The 17,412-nt window shown below is 43.9% G+C and overlaps 1 protein-coding gene across 1 annotated transcript; it reads left to right on the forward strand.

The window, feature by feature from the left end:
* Nucleotides 1-778: 778 nt before the first annotated feature.
* On the forward strand, nucleotides 779-13,568 carry LOC111826292 (dynamin-binding protein-like; the record flags this gene model as incomplete). Its single annotated transcript, XM_023754824.1, has 3 exons — nucleotides 779-901; nucleotides 6,705-8,681; nucleotides 13,528-13,568. Coding segments are annotated over 3 exons (2,141 nt in total), but the record flags the coding sequence as incomplete, so codon positions are not given.
* Nucleotides 13,569-17,412: the final 3,844 nt, after the last annotated feature.

The raw sequence follows: 17,412 nt of genomic DNA on the forward strand, positions 1-17,412 counted from the left end.
GGGACTGAGAAAAGTTCAGTACGGCATGAAGTGTGAATGGTGGAGGAGGGGGATAGTGCTTGGGAGATGAGCAGAAGTTAGATCATGGAGGACAGACTGCCATGGTAAGGAGTCACAGAAATAGAAACCATTCATGTGCTTTAAGGTATTTATCAGATTTTTAGAAAGCTCTCAGCTGCCAATTGAAAGATGGTAGGAAGGGGCAAAACCAAAGGCAGGGAGGCGGGATGAGAGGTTGGTGCAGTAAGCTAGGCGAGAGATGCTGATGGCTTGGCCCAGCGTGGGGGGCCTGGGGGTAAGTGGACAGGTACCAGAGACATTTAGAAGGTGGAGTCAATTAAACCTTCTGATGCTTTCCAACTGACAGGCTCTGTCTCTCGTCTGCCTCTACCTATTAAAACCTACCCATCTTTAGACTCAAATGCTATCTTTTTCATAAAATTTTTCATATTCTTCCTGACCCATTCTCTCCCTTCTCTGAAATCACATAGTAATTTGTGTACCTGTATTGTGACACTGGATTTTAGAACTGAATTTTTGTTTATGTCTGAACTAGATCTTGTCTGAATTAGATTTTCAGATCTCTGATGGCCAAGACTGTCTTTACTCCTCCTCCCCTTTGCAGTGCTCCTGGCATAAGTGACATCCAGTAAATATTCATTGGCTGGAATTGCATTTTCTCACTGAGTTTTTAATTGGTAATGGGCTCAGAAAAACAATTTTTGTCCTGGTACATAGGCATAAAATTTTTTTTCAAAATGTTTGCTTTTATTTTCAGGACAGTTCCCCAGTAGTTTTGTGGAAATTGTGACCATTCCCAGCCTAAAAGAAGGAGAGAGGCTGTTTGTCTGTATCTGTGAATTCACATCCCAAGAACCGAACAGTCTTCCCCTCTATCGAGGTAAGTTGATCAAGAGTAGACTGTTTAAAATTAGATCAGTGGAGCCCTGGCTGGTTTGGCTCAGTGGATAGAGCACCAGCCTGCAGACTGAGGGGTCCCAGGTTCAATTCCAGCCAAAGGCACATGCCCAGGTTGCGGGCCCGATCCCCAGTGGGGGGCATGCAGGAGGCAGCTGATCAATGGTTCTCTCTCATCATTGATGTTTCTGTCTCTCTTTCCCTCTCCCTTCCTCTCTGAAATCAATAAAGAAATATATATTTTTTTAAAATTAGATCAGTAGAGTTGGTCTACTTTGACAAATAGATCTTTTTTGGACTTTTTACAAGTGGCTATCTGGAAGGTCTTCAGCAATACTAAGACAGTGCCGATAATGCCAGTGCCTTCTGTTTTAGCAGCATTTTATAATTTCCACAGTATTTTCTCACAACTTCATTCTCATTTGATCCTCAACACAGACCTGGGAGGTTGCAAAATGGGTATTATTAACTGCATTTAATAAATGATGAAAATGAGGTTCAAACAGTGTTACCTGCAGATGAGAAGTTTTGGCCTCAGAATGTGAAGTCCTTTCAGTGGATTACAAGTCCAGCATTGTTTTTCCACTGCCCCATGCTATGGCCACACTTGACTACATATCTCTTCTTTCTCATAAAAACTGATATGGTTTTGCTAATCACATTATTATTTATTAATGCATAATAGTAGGGCAGCAGACGTGGTATGGAAATTAAGAGGCGGATGTAAAATAGGCCCATTTACTACTGTACATTGGGTAACGTTATTAAAGTTCTCATCAGAACCAGTTTAAAATGGATAGTCAGAGCCAGGTCTCAGATGATATTCCAAGTGTTCCCCACTTTTGTACTCTACTACAGCGGTCGCCTACCTTTCGGACCTCACAGACCACAGTGGTCCGGGGACCACTGCTCTAATAGACCTGTGACCTTCTAAAGATGGACTGTTAACTGTTTCAACAAGTATACTTGATGTAGCCCGTGCATTTCTGCATAAGTACAGACACTTATATCAATGCAATTCTGTGATGATTCAGAAAACGGTCTCAAAATGTAAAATTTGTTTGGAGTTATATTTAAACTCAGCAACAAGTCTATCTCTTAGAAGGATCAATGCAGCCAGGGCCACTGACTCTACCAAAAAATAAAGAGAGGGAGGAACAAAGAGAGCCCCCTGCCCCCCCTACACACACACATACAAAGGTATGTTATTAATATTGTTACTTACTTGCTCTTTGGAGTATGGCTTAATTTTTTAAACCTGAGAGAGAGAGAGAGAGAGAGAGAGAGAGAGAGAGAGAGAAGGTAGGGAGAGGGAGAAACCTCACAAACCTCCTTAACCCTTGGTCAGTAAGAAGAAAGGAATATTGCATTTCGATCTTAATCTCAAAACCAAATTTGAAAGTTTCTTACACTTCACTTTACACTGAGACCCTGCCTGCGTTCTGTGTACTTCCTTGCTAAGCAGTGTTGGGAAGGCAGGAAGAATAGATCAAGGTGTGATGGCAGGGAACCTTATTTGTGCCTACTCACCTCCCACGGGAGGGCTGTTACCCACGTCAGGCCAGTCAGAGGGTGTGGAGACAGGGCCACCTCCATGCCCCCTGACTGGGGATCGGGAGGAAACCCCCAACCCAGGTATGTGCCCTTGACCGGGAATCAAAACCAAGACTCTGGTGCAGAGTCCAATGTTCTAACCACTGAGAAACACCAGGGCAAAGATGAGCTATTTTTATTGTTCTTTTTAAAAAAAATATTTTTTATTGGTTTCATAGAGGAACAGAGAGATAGAAACATTAATGATGAGAGAGAATCATTGATCAGGTGCCTCCTCCACACCTCTTACTGGGGATCGAGCCCAAAACCCACGGGCATGTGCCATGACAGGGAATTGAACCAGGACTTCCTGGTTCATAGGTCGATGCTCAGCCACTGAGCCACAATGGCTGGGCTATGTTTATTATTCTTAACCTGGGATTCCTAGAGTTCACAGAGGTGCTTTGGGGGACCTTGTTTCCCAATAATTAGCTGGAGTTTTGTGTGTATGTACATTTTTCCGGGGAGATTCTAACTAGAACCCCAGAGATTCTTCCAGCAGATGTCACCCTTTCTCCTTTTCCCAACGCTATCTTATTGTTTTGGACTGTTCCTTGTATTTGGAGTTATATTTAAACTCAGCAACAAGTCTATCTCTTAGAAGGATCAATGCAGCCAGGGCCACTGATTATACCAAAAAATAAAGAGAGGGAGGAAAAAAAGAGAGCCCCCCTGCCCCCACCCCCCCCCCCACACACACACATACAAATGAGAGTATTACAAAGAAAAGAGAAAAAAAATTAGTGGGAGGTGAATATCACTAATCATTGCCCTACATAACACAATGCTTATTCCTTGCCTATACAGTGGGACCTTGACTTACGAGTTTAATTCGTTCCGTGACAGAGCTCGTAACTCAAATTACTTGTATGTCAAATCAAAAAGTGAATGAGTGAGACACGTGATGCTGGGCTGATGTTGTGGCGTTCACTGTGACGTTCGCTGCGCCAGCTAGCGGTGGGGTATCTGAAGCTGGCTCGTAACCCGAATTTTAGCTCACAACTCAAAGCAAAAAATCGGCCGAGAGACGGCTTGTATCTCGAAAAACTCGTTAGTCGGGACACTCGTAAGTCAAGGCCCCATTGTAACTTTGTTTCTAGGCCACTTCCTCATCCCTCGAAAAGGACCAATAAAAAATAAGCTGAACAACTTATTTACAAATATTTATCAGTCAAATCTGTGATGTGAAATATCAGGATTAAGGTTCTGATATCGCTCATATGTAAACCTAAGTAAAATATATGGTTAATCTGCATAAAGCACATAGTGCCCTGGGCATTAGGATTCAATGAGGTATCTAATACTCAGAGTCAAATTACTTGTATTCAGATTCTAAGAAGACTTGCATTCATTCTTATTTATTCCTGATGCAGTTCTTGTTTAAATAAAACAATCCAACCAGAAGAAACAAGCAGTGTGGCCTCTGGGATTCATTGTGCATGAGTGAAAGGCTCAGGCTAAGAGTCACCACATTCTTAGTTTTCTGTTCTCAACATCTGGCCACTGTACTCCAGGAGTTCCTCATGTTTGTCTAGAAATGACCACTAGGTAGCCTGCATTCCTAAGGGGTTACGTAGGATGCCAGGGGAATAGCTTCATGGGTCTTTCAGATGAAAATGAGAGACTCATGCTAAAATTCAGCAAACAGGATTATAAAATAAGGGTGTTGAACAATGATCTCTAAAGTGCTTTTCAGGAAGCTAAATGGTGATTTTTTAAAAAATCACCTTTATTATATAGAAATAACCAACAGAATGACAGTCTGTCTATATATATAAAGCCTAAGCGACTGTTAGGACTGGTCAACCGAACGACCAGTTGACTGGTCACTATGACACACACTGACCAAGGGGGCAGATGCTCAATACAGAAGCTGTCCCTGGTGGTCCGTGTGCTCCCATAGCCAACCTTCCTCGGTCCCTCCCCCCATGGCCGGCTGGCCAACCTCCGAAGGTCCCTCCCCCCGGCTGGCTGGCCCTGATCGCTGGCCAGGCCAAGGGACCCCACATGTGCACAAATTTGTGCACCGAGCCTCTAGTCAGGTAATAAAGCTTAGTAAGATCGTCACCCAGCTGAAAATAGGAAAACAAGGCTTATTATAAGAGTTTCATGGGGATCTGGCAAAACAAGGAAAATATAATTCTACAGCTTTAAGAAGTCCAGTTCATTTCAAAGCCAGTAGAGTAGGAGGTATGGCATGCTTTTATTCTTATTCACCAGCAGGCCTATTCACCAAAAGGCCTATTGTGTCTGAACAGTAGCTGTGTCCAGCGAGCTCCCTTGTGGCCCTGATGGAATGGCCTTAGAGCTGGTGAGGGGAAATCGCTTGTAGTTATCAGGACCGTAAGCTCTGACCAGTGGGCATTGAATCATAAATTAAAGGAATATAGAAATATAGGACCAAGACCTTATTTTTCAGGAATACAGTATCAAATCAGTGAAAATGTATGGGGTGCCTACCACTAAGTACAAAATTTTACATTAGAGGCTGTATAGTATATAAAAATCTAAGTGTCAAAATTAGTAATATGGATCATTTACTATGATCATTTACATAAGATGAACGTGGTCTTCTAGGTTCTTTAGAGTGGCATGCTAAGGTTTCAGATGAAGAGGCTCGTATAGGAGACAATGAGAGTCCCGTCGTGTGAAATAGGGTCTCATAGGTGACATATATTGGATAGCTGGGGGTGGGAGCAGGGGATATTATGACTGGATAGGAATGCCAAGTTACATTGAGGTGAAACATGTAGCTTAGTAACTAAACCTCTTTAGAGAGTATCCAGAGCAAACTTATTTTTTATATATTCCAGGTAGTAAGAATAGGATTATTAGAGAAGAAGCCTTTGACAGAAGGAAGACGCCTTCATGCTTCAGGGTAAATGTTTGAGCAGGAAAAGGATATGATAAAATTGATATAGTTATAATCTTGGGCATGAATCACTTGGTAGACTGGAAGAGACAGTGTCTAAGGGCAAGATTTATAAGAGTGAGATAACGTGAGTTGGACGAAGGTGGAAGCAAAGAGCAAGTAATGAATGGAATAAATATTCTGAAGGAAGAAATTAGAGGAGAAAGGAAGTTAGCAGCGTGGAGCTTGTTTTGGAGGGAAGGTATAGTTCTTTATTTGAGAGTTAGAATTGAAGAATCACTAGCAAATGGACAACAAGAGCTTTGCTTACATGGGTCTATTTATATTTTACCATATTAGCTATAAAAACTGAGAAATTTTAAAATGTTTATTCATTTTTTAAAAGCCATGACATACTAATATAAATAGTATACTTTTAGCAAAAATAACTAGTTTTCTAAGCAATGAACATTTGAGTCTTACAACATTGTTTTATATTTTTGCAGATCTCTTTAATGTTTAATTTAATAAAAGAAAGCTGGATTCTCAGATTTGTATCTGTTTTCATGTTGTTTTGAGTGAAGTATATGAAGACAATATGATAGTTTTGACCTTCTCAGACCCTCTGAAAGGAACTTGGGGACCCCCTTGCCCCATATCCCATGGACCACACTTTGAAAATCACTGTTTTACAGTAATTTTCAGTATATTGTCATTAAATTGTCAAAATTCACTAAGTTGTCAAAAGTGTTCTTTGCTTAAAACTCTAGGTGTATATTTCCTTGAATTCGGTAAATGTTTAAAATGATGGTTTACAGTGTTAGTTAGAGTAATGCTAGAGGCCCGGTGCACAATATTCATGCACTGTGGGATGGGGTCCCCCTCAGCCCGGCCTGCGCCCTCTCACAGGAACCCCTCGGGGGATGTCCGCCTACTGGCTTAGGCCCGATTTCCCCCAGGGATCGGGCCTAAGCTGACAGTCAGATATCCCTCTTGCAGTTCGGGTCTCTCGCAGTCCGGAGCTTTCACAGTCCGGGGCTCTCGCAGTCCGGGACCCCTCGTTCCTTACCACCAGCCTACAGTGGAGACAGAAAAGGCTCCCGCCACTGCCTCTGCGCTCACCAGCCATGAGTCCAGCTTCTGGCTGATCGGTGCTCCCTCTGTAGGAGCACACTGACCACCAGGGGGCAGCTCCTATGGTGAGCGTCTGCCCCCTGGTGGTCAGTGAGCGTCATAGCGACTGGTAGGTCTGCCGTTTGGTCAATTTGCATATTAGGGTTTTATTATATAGGATTCTTCTGGGGTGATGACTGGGGCCATTATCTTTGCTTCTCTTTTTTAGGTGACCTCGTGATTCTCGATGGCGCTCCCACTGCCGGCTGGCTGCAAGGCCGAAGCTGCTGGGGTGCCCGGGGCTTCTTCCCGTCCTCGTGTGTTCGGGAGCTCTGCCTGTCCTCACAAAGCCGGCAGTGGCACTCACAGAGTGCCCTGCTGCAGATTCCCGACTATTCAATGGGACAGGCCCGGGCGCTGATGGGGCTCTCTGCCCAGCTGGATGAGGAGCTGGACTTCAGAGAAGGCGATGTGATTACCATTATTGGAGTTCCTGAGCCAGGCTGGTTTGAAGGGGAACTAGAGGGTCGAAGAGGCATTTTCCCCGAAGGTTTTGTAGAACTTTTGGGGCCCCTGAGGACTGTGGATGAGTCGGTGAGGTCTGGAAATCATGATGACTGCATGGAAAATGGTGAAGTAGACACCCCTACAGGAGAAGAGGAGAGAGGGCCGGACGAGGAGGACGAGCAGCCAGGGACCTACGGAATCGCCCTCTACAGGTTCCAAGCCCTGGAGCCGAATGAGTTGGATTTTGAGGTGGGCGATAAGATCCGAATTCTGGGGACCCTGGAAGATGGCTGGCTGGAAGGATCACTGAAGGGCAGGACAGGCATCTTTCCTTACCGGTTTGTAAATTTATGTCCTAAAACAAAGGTGGAGGAAACTGTGGTCCTGCCACAGGAAAGCAGCCTTAGCAGGGTCCCTGAAACGTCTTTGGATTGCTCAGAGAACTCCTTCGAACTGGGAGAAAAAGGACATGAATCTCATGAGTATGAAGAAGAGAAGTCCAACTGTATTATTTCTGAAACAGCTGCTTCTCCCCCAGATCATCTGACCTCTGAATATGAAGTAAACACAATCTCTCATTGGGATGAGGGCACCTCCAGGGGGCCGCCGAGAAGCCCAGGCACAGGGCATGGACAGCCTCTTGCCAAAGACTCTGCCACAAAGGATTCCTCAGAGGTCGTCAATGGTGTTTCCTCCCAACCTCATGTACCTTTCCACCCCCAACTGCAGAAAAACCAGTATTATTCTAGAGCAGGAGGGAGCCAGCCGAGCTCAGGGCAGTTCTCCGACCCCTTTCCTCTAGAAGCAAGGACTAGAGACTATTCCAGCCTCCCTTCCAGGAAAACATCCTCCCAGCTGAAAACCCTTACGCAGCGAGCGTCTCCTTTTCCTGAAGGCTCTTCTCTTTCAGCCTCTAGGGTGGTCCGGCCTAGCCACTTGAGCCCTCAACTCCAGGGCAAGGCAAGGTGTTCCAAAAAGTACCACACACTCAAAGAAAAAAATGCTGCCCACTTTTGTTCAGAGATGAAGCCTGGTCTGCAAGACATGGCGCCCGCTGTGGAAGCATTGGCCCTTCCACAGGGAGACGGCAACGTTGACCTGGATTCGAAGTTGACACAACAGCTGATAGAGTTTGAGAAGAGCTTGTCAGGCACTGAACCGGATAAAATTTTGCGCCACTTTTCAATCATGGACTTTAGCTCCGAGAAGGATATTGTCCGAGGTTCCTCGAAGCTAATCACCCAGCAGGAGCTGCCTGGGAGGAGAAAGGCCCTAAGGCCACCGCCACCCCGTCCAGCACCCACTTCTCCTCATTTGCTGGTGGACCAGAACCTGAAACCCGAGCCACCCTTGGCAGTGCGGCCCTCTCGCCCAGCTCCCCTGCCTCCCTCAGTGCAGCAGAAAACGAATGCGGTACCCCCCAAACTCCTAACCTGTAACCGTCCTACCTGTGAGACCCTAGAGAAGGAGGCCCCTGAGAATATCGAAAAGCCTTTGGACCAAACTTCCCAGTGTCCATTAGTATTGGTGAGAATTCAGGAAATGGAACAGGACTTGGATATGTATAGCAGGGCTCACGAAGAGCTAAACTTAATGCTGGAGAAGCAACAGGAATCCCTAAGGGCAGAGACCCTGGAGAATCTAGCATTCTACGAGAGCAACATTGAAAATTTGAATATGGAACTCCAGCAACTTAGAGGTAAGTGATGAGGAAATAATATATACTTATTTCTTGACATAAGTCCAAGTAGTAGCCTACCCATATTTTTTAGGGATATGTTACCATCTTGGATTGACAAAGAATGATTTGCTTTTTCATTACCTAATTTCTTCTCTCACCACAATTAGACTGCTCTGTCTTGATGAATCTCAGTGATTCCCAAAGTGGGCGCTACCGCCCCCTGGTGGGCGCTGCAGCGATCCAGGGGGGCGGTGATGGCCACAGGTGCATTTGTTTTAACTTTTTTTGTATTACCTTTCTATTCTGAGTTCAAGAAATAGTTTCATAATTTCAAACTTCAATGTTTCTAATTTACACCTTTCTTTACTATATTTTACGAAAAAGGTGGAAACATTAATACATATATCTTTCTGTTTAATTGCTATTAAAATTTTAAAAATATTAATTTCCAGGGGGCGCTGAGTAATATTTTTTCTGGAAAGGGGGCGGTAGGCCAAATAAGTTTGGGAACCACTGATGTATCTTATGACCATTGTGGCCTTCTGACTTTGTTTGCAGCTCATTGACGTTTATACCTCCTATACTGCTATGACATCCATAGCAGTCATGTAGATGGGAAGTCCCCAAATATAGCTTTCTTTAACCTGGCCCTTCTAAAGGACTGAAGATGTCTAGGCTAAGACTCATGAGAAAACTGCATCTTGTATTTTTGTGGTCTATAGACTAGATTTTCAATAATAATAATAATAATAATAACAACTAACATTTCTTAGCTTGTTAATAAGCATTTGTTACCATTTACTTACACAAAGAATCTTCACAGCCACCCTGAAGGTACCGGGGATAATTCATATGGCTACTTTATAGGTGGTGAAACTAAAGGTTGTAGAGATTAACTCACTAGTCCAGGGAGCAAGGATTTGAGCCCATGGTTTTAACTACTCCAGCTCACTGCTTCCCACCTTGCACATTCAGAAGTTTAAATGCTGTTCCTTAATTTGGGGGTGACCAGCCTCTGGAGACGTCATTCATATCCACCAGGCTACCAGGAGAAATAATTTACAAAGTAGGAAAAGTTAGAGAGTGAGACAACAGCAGTTGTTCTAAGACCCGAGGAGAACCTGACCTCAGGCCACTTCGGCATGTGCCCGAGGGCTCTGCACCTGCATGTCATCAGCATAGTGAATAATAAAAGTATTCTGTGGGTCTAGAAATTGCAGGACACTAATAAGAGATAAAGCAGGAGAATGGTGACCCAGAGAGACTGGGCCAAGATGGCAGACCAAGTACACATACCTACTCCCTCGTCCTTTAGATTTCTGAAAGTGAATGAAAAAACATAATTCAAAATCCCAAGAAGAGTATTATCAGAAGGCTGGAAATCGAGTGATTTTCTGAAAGGATCCTTGGGTAAGAAGTAAAAAAAAACACACAAAAAACACACACTTCTACATGTCATTAAAATATATAATCTTGTCACAATATTTTGGTTCGTCATAATAATAAACTTCATTTATTTTATATATATTTCTCATCTATATACTGATATAAAAATATCTAAAACTTTAGTACAATCCTAAACTAACACAGGAAAATTATTCACTGTTGATTATTAAGGTCACTAATATTATCATTTAAGAACATGTAAATAAAAAGTTTTTAAAAATACTTAGGAATTTTAGGAATTGCCAGAAATTCCAATTTCTTGTTCCTGAACCCCAAAGATTACTCTCCTTGCTGAATGTATTTTATTTTATTTTTTTAAAATATATTTTTATTGATTTCAGAGAGGAAGGGAGAGGGAGAGAGAAATATCAATGATGACAGAAAATCATTGATCGGCTGCCTCCTGCACGCCCCCTACTGGGGATTGAGCCTGCAACCCAGGCATGTGCCCTTCAGTCTGCAGGCTGACGCTCTGTCCACTGAGCCAAACCTACTAGGGCTATCCTTGCAGAATTTAGAAGCTGCTGACCAACAACTGAAAGAAACAAGTGCCAATTCTCTCTCTGGAATGAGGTGCTTTCCTCTTAGGTCTTAAAGTTTTCCAAACACCAGGACTAGCACACAGTAAAAGACAGTCAGATACACAGGGAGTGTAGACCACACTAATGAGAACCAGGGGGCATCACAAACAGTCCCACTAAGACAATATCATACACAGACTACTTACTGCCTTATGTAAAGAAAAGAAAAAAACAAGCTGAGAGGTATCTGCAGCAAACAGGAAACTATAGAACAAGCAACTTCAATTCAATTTCATCCAGTTAAACTAAATTCAGTTCATCACGTATTTAATAAGTCTACTGCCTGCAGTGTGTGGGAAATGACACACTGACTAATACACAGTATTTGTCTTCTCAGTAGGCTGAACATTTTCATTGAGAGGCACAGAAACACTAAAAATAATACCAACCAGAATTAAGTAAATATTGTACCAAAAGTTCTTTAAATCTTAGGCCTTAAATGTCAAGATTAGAGATTGTACGAGACTGGATTCAGGGAGTAAAGCCTGGTGTTTAAACTGATTAATTTCCTCCTCTTTCAAGGGACTAATTTTATTGTTGGATACGCTTTTTATGAAGACAGAAAAAGATGACCTTAAAAGGCTCTGTCAGTGATTGCAAGAAATAAGTAATTGCACCATATTAGCAATTGATATAAAAAAGAAAATCAAGTCAACATTAATACACTGAATGTGGTATTTAGTGGATTCAAATAAAGAAAAGTCTTTCTGATTAAGACTCTACCCACCTACTGTAGATCTTTTACAGTATTAATTTTTTAGAATTAAAAAACACATAGTAAGAATACCAACCGAATATTCAATTAGTCCTGAAAAGATCAGTTGAATAAAGAAGAATACCAATTTCATCACGTAGTACCAGTCCATTAACGCACATACCCATTGAAAAACACTGCGTGGTATTTTTAAGGATAGAAGACATAACATTTCTGTGAAACACTATTAATTCTCAAAAGTATCGTTATTGAGAAATTCTTGCTGGCTGGAATGTGGGAGGCTTTTGTTCTGCCACCTATGTATTTAATGCAGGAATAGTTTAGAAGTATATCTCAAAACTGGTAGATGGAGAATCCTGGGACTTGCTATGGCTTTGGGGATGTAGTGATGTGTCAGAACTGCCAATGTAAGGCCTTATTTTGCTTCTAAAACTTGATATTCTTGGACCATCGCTTATAAGATTTGTGCAAAATATACTCTGCACATAACCTTGTTAATATTTACCTTATTTGCAAGAATGATTCACTGTTCGCGCGCGCGCGCACACACACACGTAACATAGCAACAGCTACAAGCAAAACAATCTGGTTAGATTTTGATTATTTTCTCTCCTAGGTACTCTTGTCCCAGGGAACCTTAATCTTTTACTCTGTGTGGGTATTTTCTGCTCTTTCTTTCAACTTAACGTATGTGGATTCCTTCAAACTAGGAACATCTCTACACTAATTGTTAAGCTTTATTCTCACAGGAGTATTAGCGTATTTTCTCTGGGTTTCCAGATTTCTCAGCTGATTCTTTTTAGGATTCAAAAAACCAAATTTCCCGAGAAGGAATTCCCACATGGAAACACTAGTCACTCTCAGTCCAGTTCCACCTTAAACTGACTTCAAGGCTTAAGGTAGCTTGGATGACCAGGGACCCAGCTGTAATTTTGCAAGAGGGCTGGTCAATTCTGACTTACTCTCAGGAATCCGTTGGAATCTTAGCTTATTACATGAAAGGTCTCCTTCTGGACTCCTCCCCTTGCCACTCTGGCATTGAGTTTTGGGCCCCTTCTTCCCAGAGAGCCTTGAACCAAAAGTTCCATTTTCTGCGACTGGCCAGCACCCTGGGGCAATGCAGTTTCTGTGGTTTTGGCCTGTACATTACCATCTTGTCAATGTGTTGATAGTTTTAAGTTTGTTTGTTTTTATATTTCCTCTAATTTTTAAAGCTGTTTTTCTGTGAGAGGGTGGGTTCAAGTAACCTAAACTTCCTTTATTGGAAATACAAAGCCCAGTATTAGTAGTTTCAGATGAGCCAGTGTTTGGCTCTGAGAATTAGGAGTTTTAAATTTGGAATCATTATGTAGAGTCCGCGTAGACTATTAGGAGGCATTTCTGATTGTGTGTTGGAGAATGAAATGTCACTTTGTTGGCTTCAGGATGGTACTGGGTTCAACCACGCATTCATCCAGCAACTGTTCATTGAGTTTTTACCATGTGCCAGGCACTGTGCAGGGTATATACCACAGCGAGAAACATGGATGTGCTCTCTGTTCTCAAGGAGCTTCAGATCAAATGAATTGCTAATTAATTAATTAAGGTACGTATCTAAAACATAATACCCTCAAATCTGATAAAAGGGTTGCTTTCTGAAGCAGTGGAAACATTCAGGGTTAGTACACATACTCCGAATTCCCAGCACAAGTTACTTGTGGAATCCCTGACTAGGACTACACACTGCACCGAGAGAATCTCATTGGAGCACATCACAGTTCTTTCCTGTCTGTAGGAGAGGTTCATCAGCCTGCATCTGACAAATAGAGTTGTGCATTCATTTCTTTACTCAGCAAACATTTCTTGAGTACATACCATGAGCCAGCCACTAGTTGTGCATTGATTAATTAAAAAGGCACAGTCATTGTATCATTCATATTTGTATATCTTTGAAACACCAGTGATTTTACTGATTTTAACCTCTACATTTACTCACTATCTGTCTTGCTGCCTTTGAATCATGGTAGTTACTTTTGGTGTGGGCCAGACCCCGTGGTTCTGAACAGTGGATGGTAAACTGCAGAGTGAGTCAGCCTCTTCTGCATCAGGAACCTTGCCCCTAAACTTCTCTCTTCCCTTTAAGGTAATGCCAAGAGGAAGGATGACCAGAGACTCTTGGGGTAATTTTTAATTTTAATTAAAATTAAATGTTGCAAAGCAAATCAGAATACGTTTTTCAGGAGATTAGCATTTTCAGCAAGATATTAGGTGGAACCTAGGGCCCATAAAGAGAGCCATTAGATTAACAAGTTGGAGAATTACTGATATGGAACAATGACATCTTTATATTAAAGTGATACATAATATTCCAAACTTATTTTGAGACTTTGAAAGTATGGTTTTTCCATGTACTGAAGCAAGTTGTTATTCTGAAGACTCCTTGGGATGCTTCGGGTATAAAAATCCTTTCTTGAATTAGTAAAAAATAATAGATTTAAATAGTCAAATAATTTTCTGATCTTTCAAAATAAAAGCTTATGTAAAAGAAATAACAACCTTTCTTTCTAGTTTGTCAATACACAAGAAAAAGCAAGCAAGTATCCTCGACTGTATAACATCTGGTTTGGGGTGTCGCCTCGGTAAAAATTAGCTCAGTTATTTCCAGTGAACTTTATCTTGGTATAAAACAGCAATCATAGTCAGAAGCCATTAGTAGACTATTGATTCAGGACAGAAACTAGTTTTTTTTTTTTAGGATAGATGTTTTAATGTATGTCAAGAAATGTAGCTTAGAATAGTTAGCTTAGTTATGATTAACCTGTGAATCACTATTCTTTGAAGTTTGTAGCATGGCTTCAGAACATTTTCTTACCCTCAGCTCCAGGCCAAGAGGTGGAGACATTGGAAAAGATCCAGGGACTTCAAGTATCGGTTTCAGATTTCACAGAGGTTTTGCAGTGCCTAGTGAAAGGACCCGTCTCTTGCTTGCATGGGACCCCTCAGCCACAGCATTCATGCCACCAGGCCCATATCTGAGCGTGCTGCCTCCTTCTACCAGATGTAGCGAGACCCAAAGACTAAAAACTCAGGGGCAGTCATTTATTCAACAAATATTGTTTTGCTCCTGCTATATTCCAGACAGTGTTCTGAAGTTACAGCAGCGATCTTTGCCCTCATGGGGAGAGAGAAACAAGAAGTAAAGCTGTGTATGTACTAGTATTAGAAGGCAAAATTATCGGGAGACCTCACTGAAAAGTGACATTTTAGGGAAGATCTGACTGTAGGGAGCCAGCCAAGCCATTTTTTTGGGCGGGCGGTGGGGGGGGGCGATTGTTCCAGGCAGATGGGACAGGATAAGTACAAGAGCGTGTCTGGTGTTGGAGGAATAGCAAGGAGGCCAATTCAGCTAGAGCAAAGGCATGGGCTTTGTTAGTACAGCATTTGGGTAAAATGAGAAGTCTTGGGAAGGCTGGGAGCAGTGGAGTGATATGATCTGACTTACAACTTTACAGAGTTACTCTGGCTGCAGTGTTGCTAATAGACGAGAGACCAGCTAGGAGGCTACTGCAGTGATCCAGGCAAGAGATGATGGCAGAGGAGAGATGATGAGAAGTGCTCAGCTCTAGGTCTATTTTAAGAGCCAGTAGGACTTGCTGGTGGATTAGACATGAGGTATCAGAGGGAAAAAGAAGTCCAGAATGACCCTGAGGGCTGGTTGGCATGGCTTAGTGGTTGAGCGTTGACTTATGAACCAGGAGGTCGAGCTTCCATTCCTGGGCATATGCCTGGGTTGCAGGCTTGATCCCCAGTGTGGAGCTTGTGGAAGGCAGCTGATCAATGATTCTCTCTCATTGATGTTTCTATCTCTCTCTCTCTCCTTCTCCCCTCCTCTCTCAAATCAATTTTATATATATACTAGAGGCCTGGTGCACAAAATTTGTGTACTGGGGGCGGGGTCCCTCAGCCTGGCCTGTGCCCTCTCGCAGTCCAGGACCCCTCACTCCTTACTGCCCTCCTGCTTGCTGCTCCTTAGCACTGCCGCAGAGGCGGAAGAGGCTCCCACCACCACCGCTGCACTCGCCAGCCATGAGCCCGGCTTCTGACTGAGAGACGCTCCCCCTGTGGGAGCGAACTGATCACCAGGGGGCAGCTCCTGTGTTGAGCGTCTGCCCCCTGGTGGTCAGTGCGCATCATAGTGACTGGTCATTCTGGTTGGTCTGCCTTAACGGTTGCTTAGGCTTTTATTATATACTAGGGGCCCAGTGCACAAATTCTTGAAAGGAACTGTGGGCCGTGAGGCTGCAGTAGGCACAGAGGCGAGTCTTGGCCCATCCTCCGAGCCCCGCCTGGCTCCTCCCGCCATGGCCCCCTGTCCCCTGTCTGCTGGCAGCCCTGCTTCCGCCACTGCTGCTCCCATGTGCTGACGATGCTGGGCCCACTTGCACCCACTGAAGTCTCGGAGGGATTGGGGCCGGCTCTGTCAGCAGGTGCGAGCGGCAGCTGCTCCCCCAATTGCCCCTCAGGAGCAGGGGGAGGTGGAGAAGCCCTCAGGGGCGATCAGGGCCAGCAGCCGCCACTCGCACCCACTGATGGCGCCAAGTGATCAGGATCGGCGCCGGGCACTGGCAGCGGGTGCAAGCGGGGCCAGCACTGGCAGTGGGTGCAAGTGGCAGCTCTGGCACTGGCAGTGGGTACGAGTGGGGCTGTCACCGGCTGCGGGTGCGAGAGGCGGCTGCTGGCCCCCTATCTCCCCTCAGGAACGGGGAGGTGGAGAAGCCCTGAGGGGTGATTGGGGCTGTCAGCCGCCGCTCACACCTGCGGATGGGCGCCAAGGCACCGGCAGCGGGTGCGAGCGGGGCTGGCGCTGGCAAACAGGTGCAAGCACCGGGTGCACGGGAGCAAAGAATTTTCAGTAACTACCAGAGGCTCTCCCTGATGACAGTGACCAGCGCTCCGCCTTGGTCTGGCGCCCCTGCTCACCTGCTTCATCATCTTACAGCAGCCAACGCCCGCCATATTCCACGCACACCCCCTGGTGGTCAGCGCACGTCATAGCGACCGGTTGTTTGGTTGTTCTGGTTGTTCCCCCGTTTGGTCTATTTGCATATTAGCCTTTTATTATATAGGGGATATATATATGCATACACATACTGTATATAATAATGACCCTGAGGATGATCAACTGGAAGGATTGGAGTTTCCAGTAATTTCTCAATTAATATCAAGAACTGCAGGAGATATTGTTTGGTGGAGGAGGTGGGACAGCTCAGTTTTGATTATATTGGGTTGCTCATAAGACATCCAGGTAGAAGTATTGATTAGACAGTTTGATATATAGGCCCAGAGTTCAGGGGAGAGGTTAGGGCTAGAGACATAAATTTGGGACAAATAAATTTTGACAGCACATAGACATAAATGTTGACAGCACATAGACATTATTTAAAACCATGACTTTTAGTAAGATTACTAAAAAAAAAAAGTATAGAGGCTGGCTGGTGTGGCTCAGTGGTTGAGCATCAACCCATGAACCAAGAGGTCAGTGGTTTGATTTCTGATCAGGGTACATGCCCTGGGTGCATACCAGTGAGCACACAGAGGTGGAGGCGAGAGAGAAAGTTGGCCTAGGGATCTGCTTTTATGGGGGTGGGGGTGCGGGGGGCAGGGAGGGCACTTAGGGCTCTGCAGGCTCACTGTTTATTGGTGAGAATTTAAATTGCAGGAAGAGAAAACAAGTGGACCAAAGTGTCAGTTATCAAATCAACCAAGATCTCTAAAACAAAGGGGTCTCGGTGGGAGAGGTGGCCTGAGTCTTGATCTCCTCTGTGGCTGGCCCTGTGTTTATTCCAGATGGCTGTCTTTGGAGTGGATGCTTCTTTGAAGTGGATGCCTCAGCAATCAAAGCTTAAGTCAGGCACTTGCATTACAAAAAGAATAGCCCACTGTCAGGGCTTTGCTGGTATAAACAAACCTACTGGGCCGCCAGTCATATATAAAACTATGGCGCATACAATTACAGCAGTAGCTGTAC

The sequence above is a fragment of the Myotis lucifugus genome, unplaced genomic scaffold (genome assembly GCF_000147115.1).
Source record: "Myotis lucifugus unplaced genomic scaffold, Myoluc2.0 scaffold_66, whole genome shotgun sequence".
Lineage (NCBI taxonomy): Eukaryota > Metazoa > Chordata > Mammalia > Chiroptera > Vespertilionidae > Myotis > Myotis lucifugus.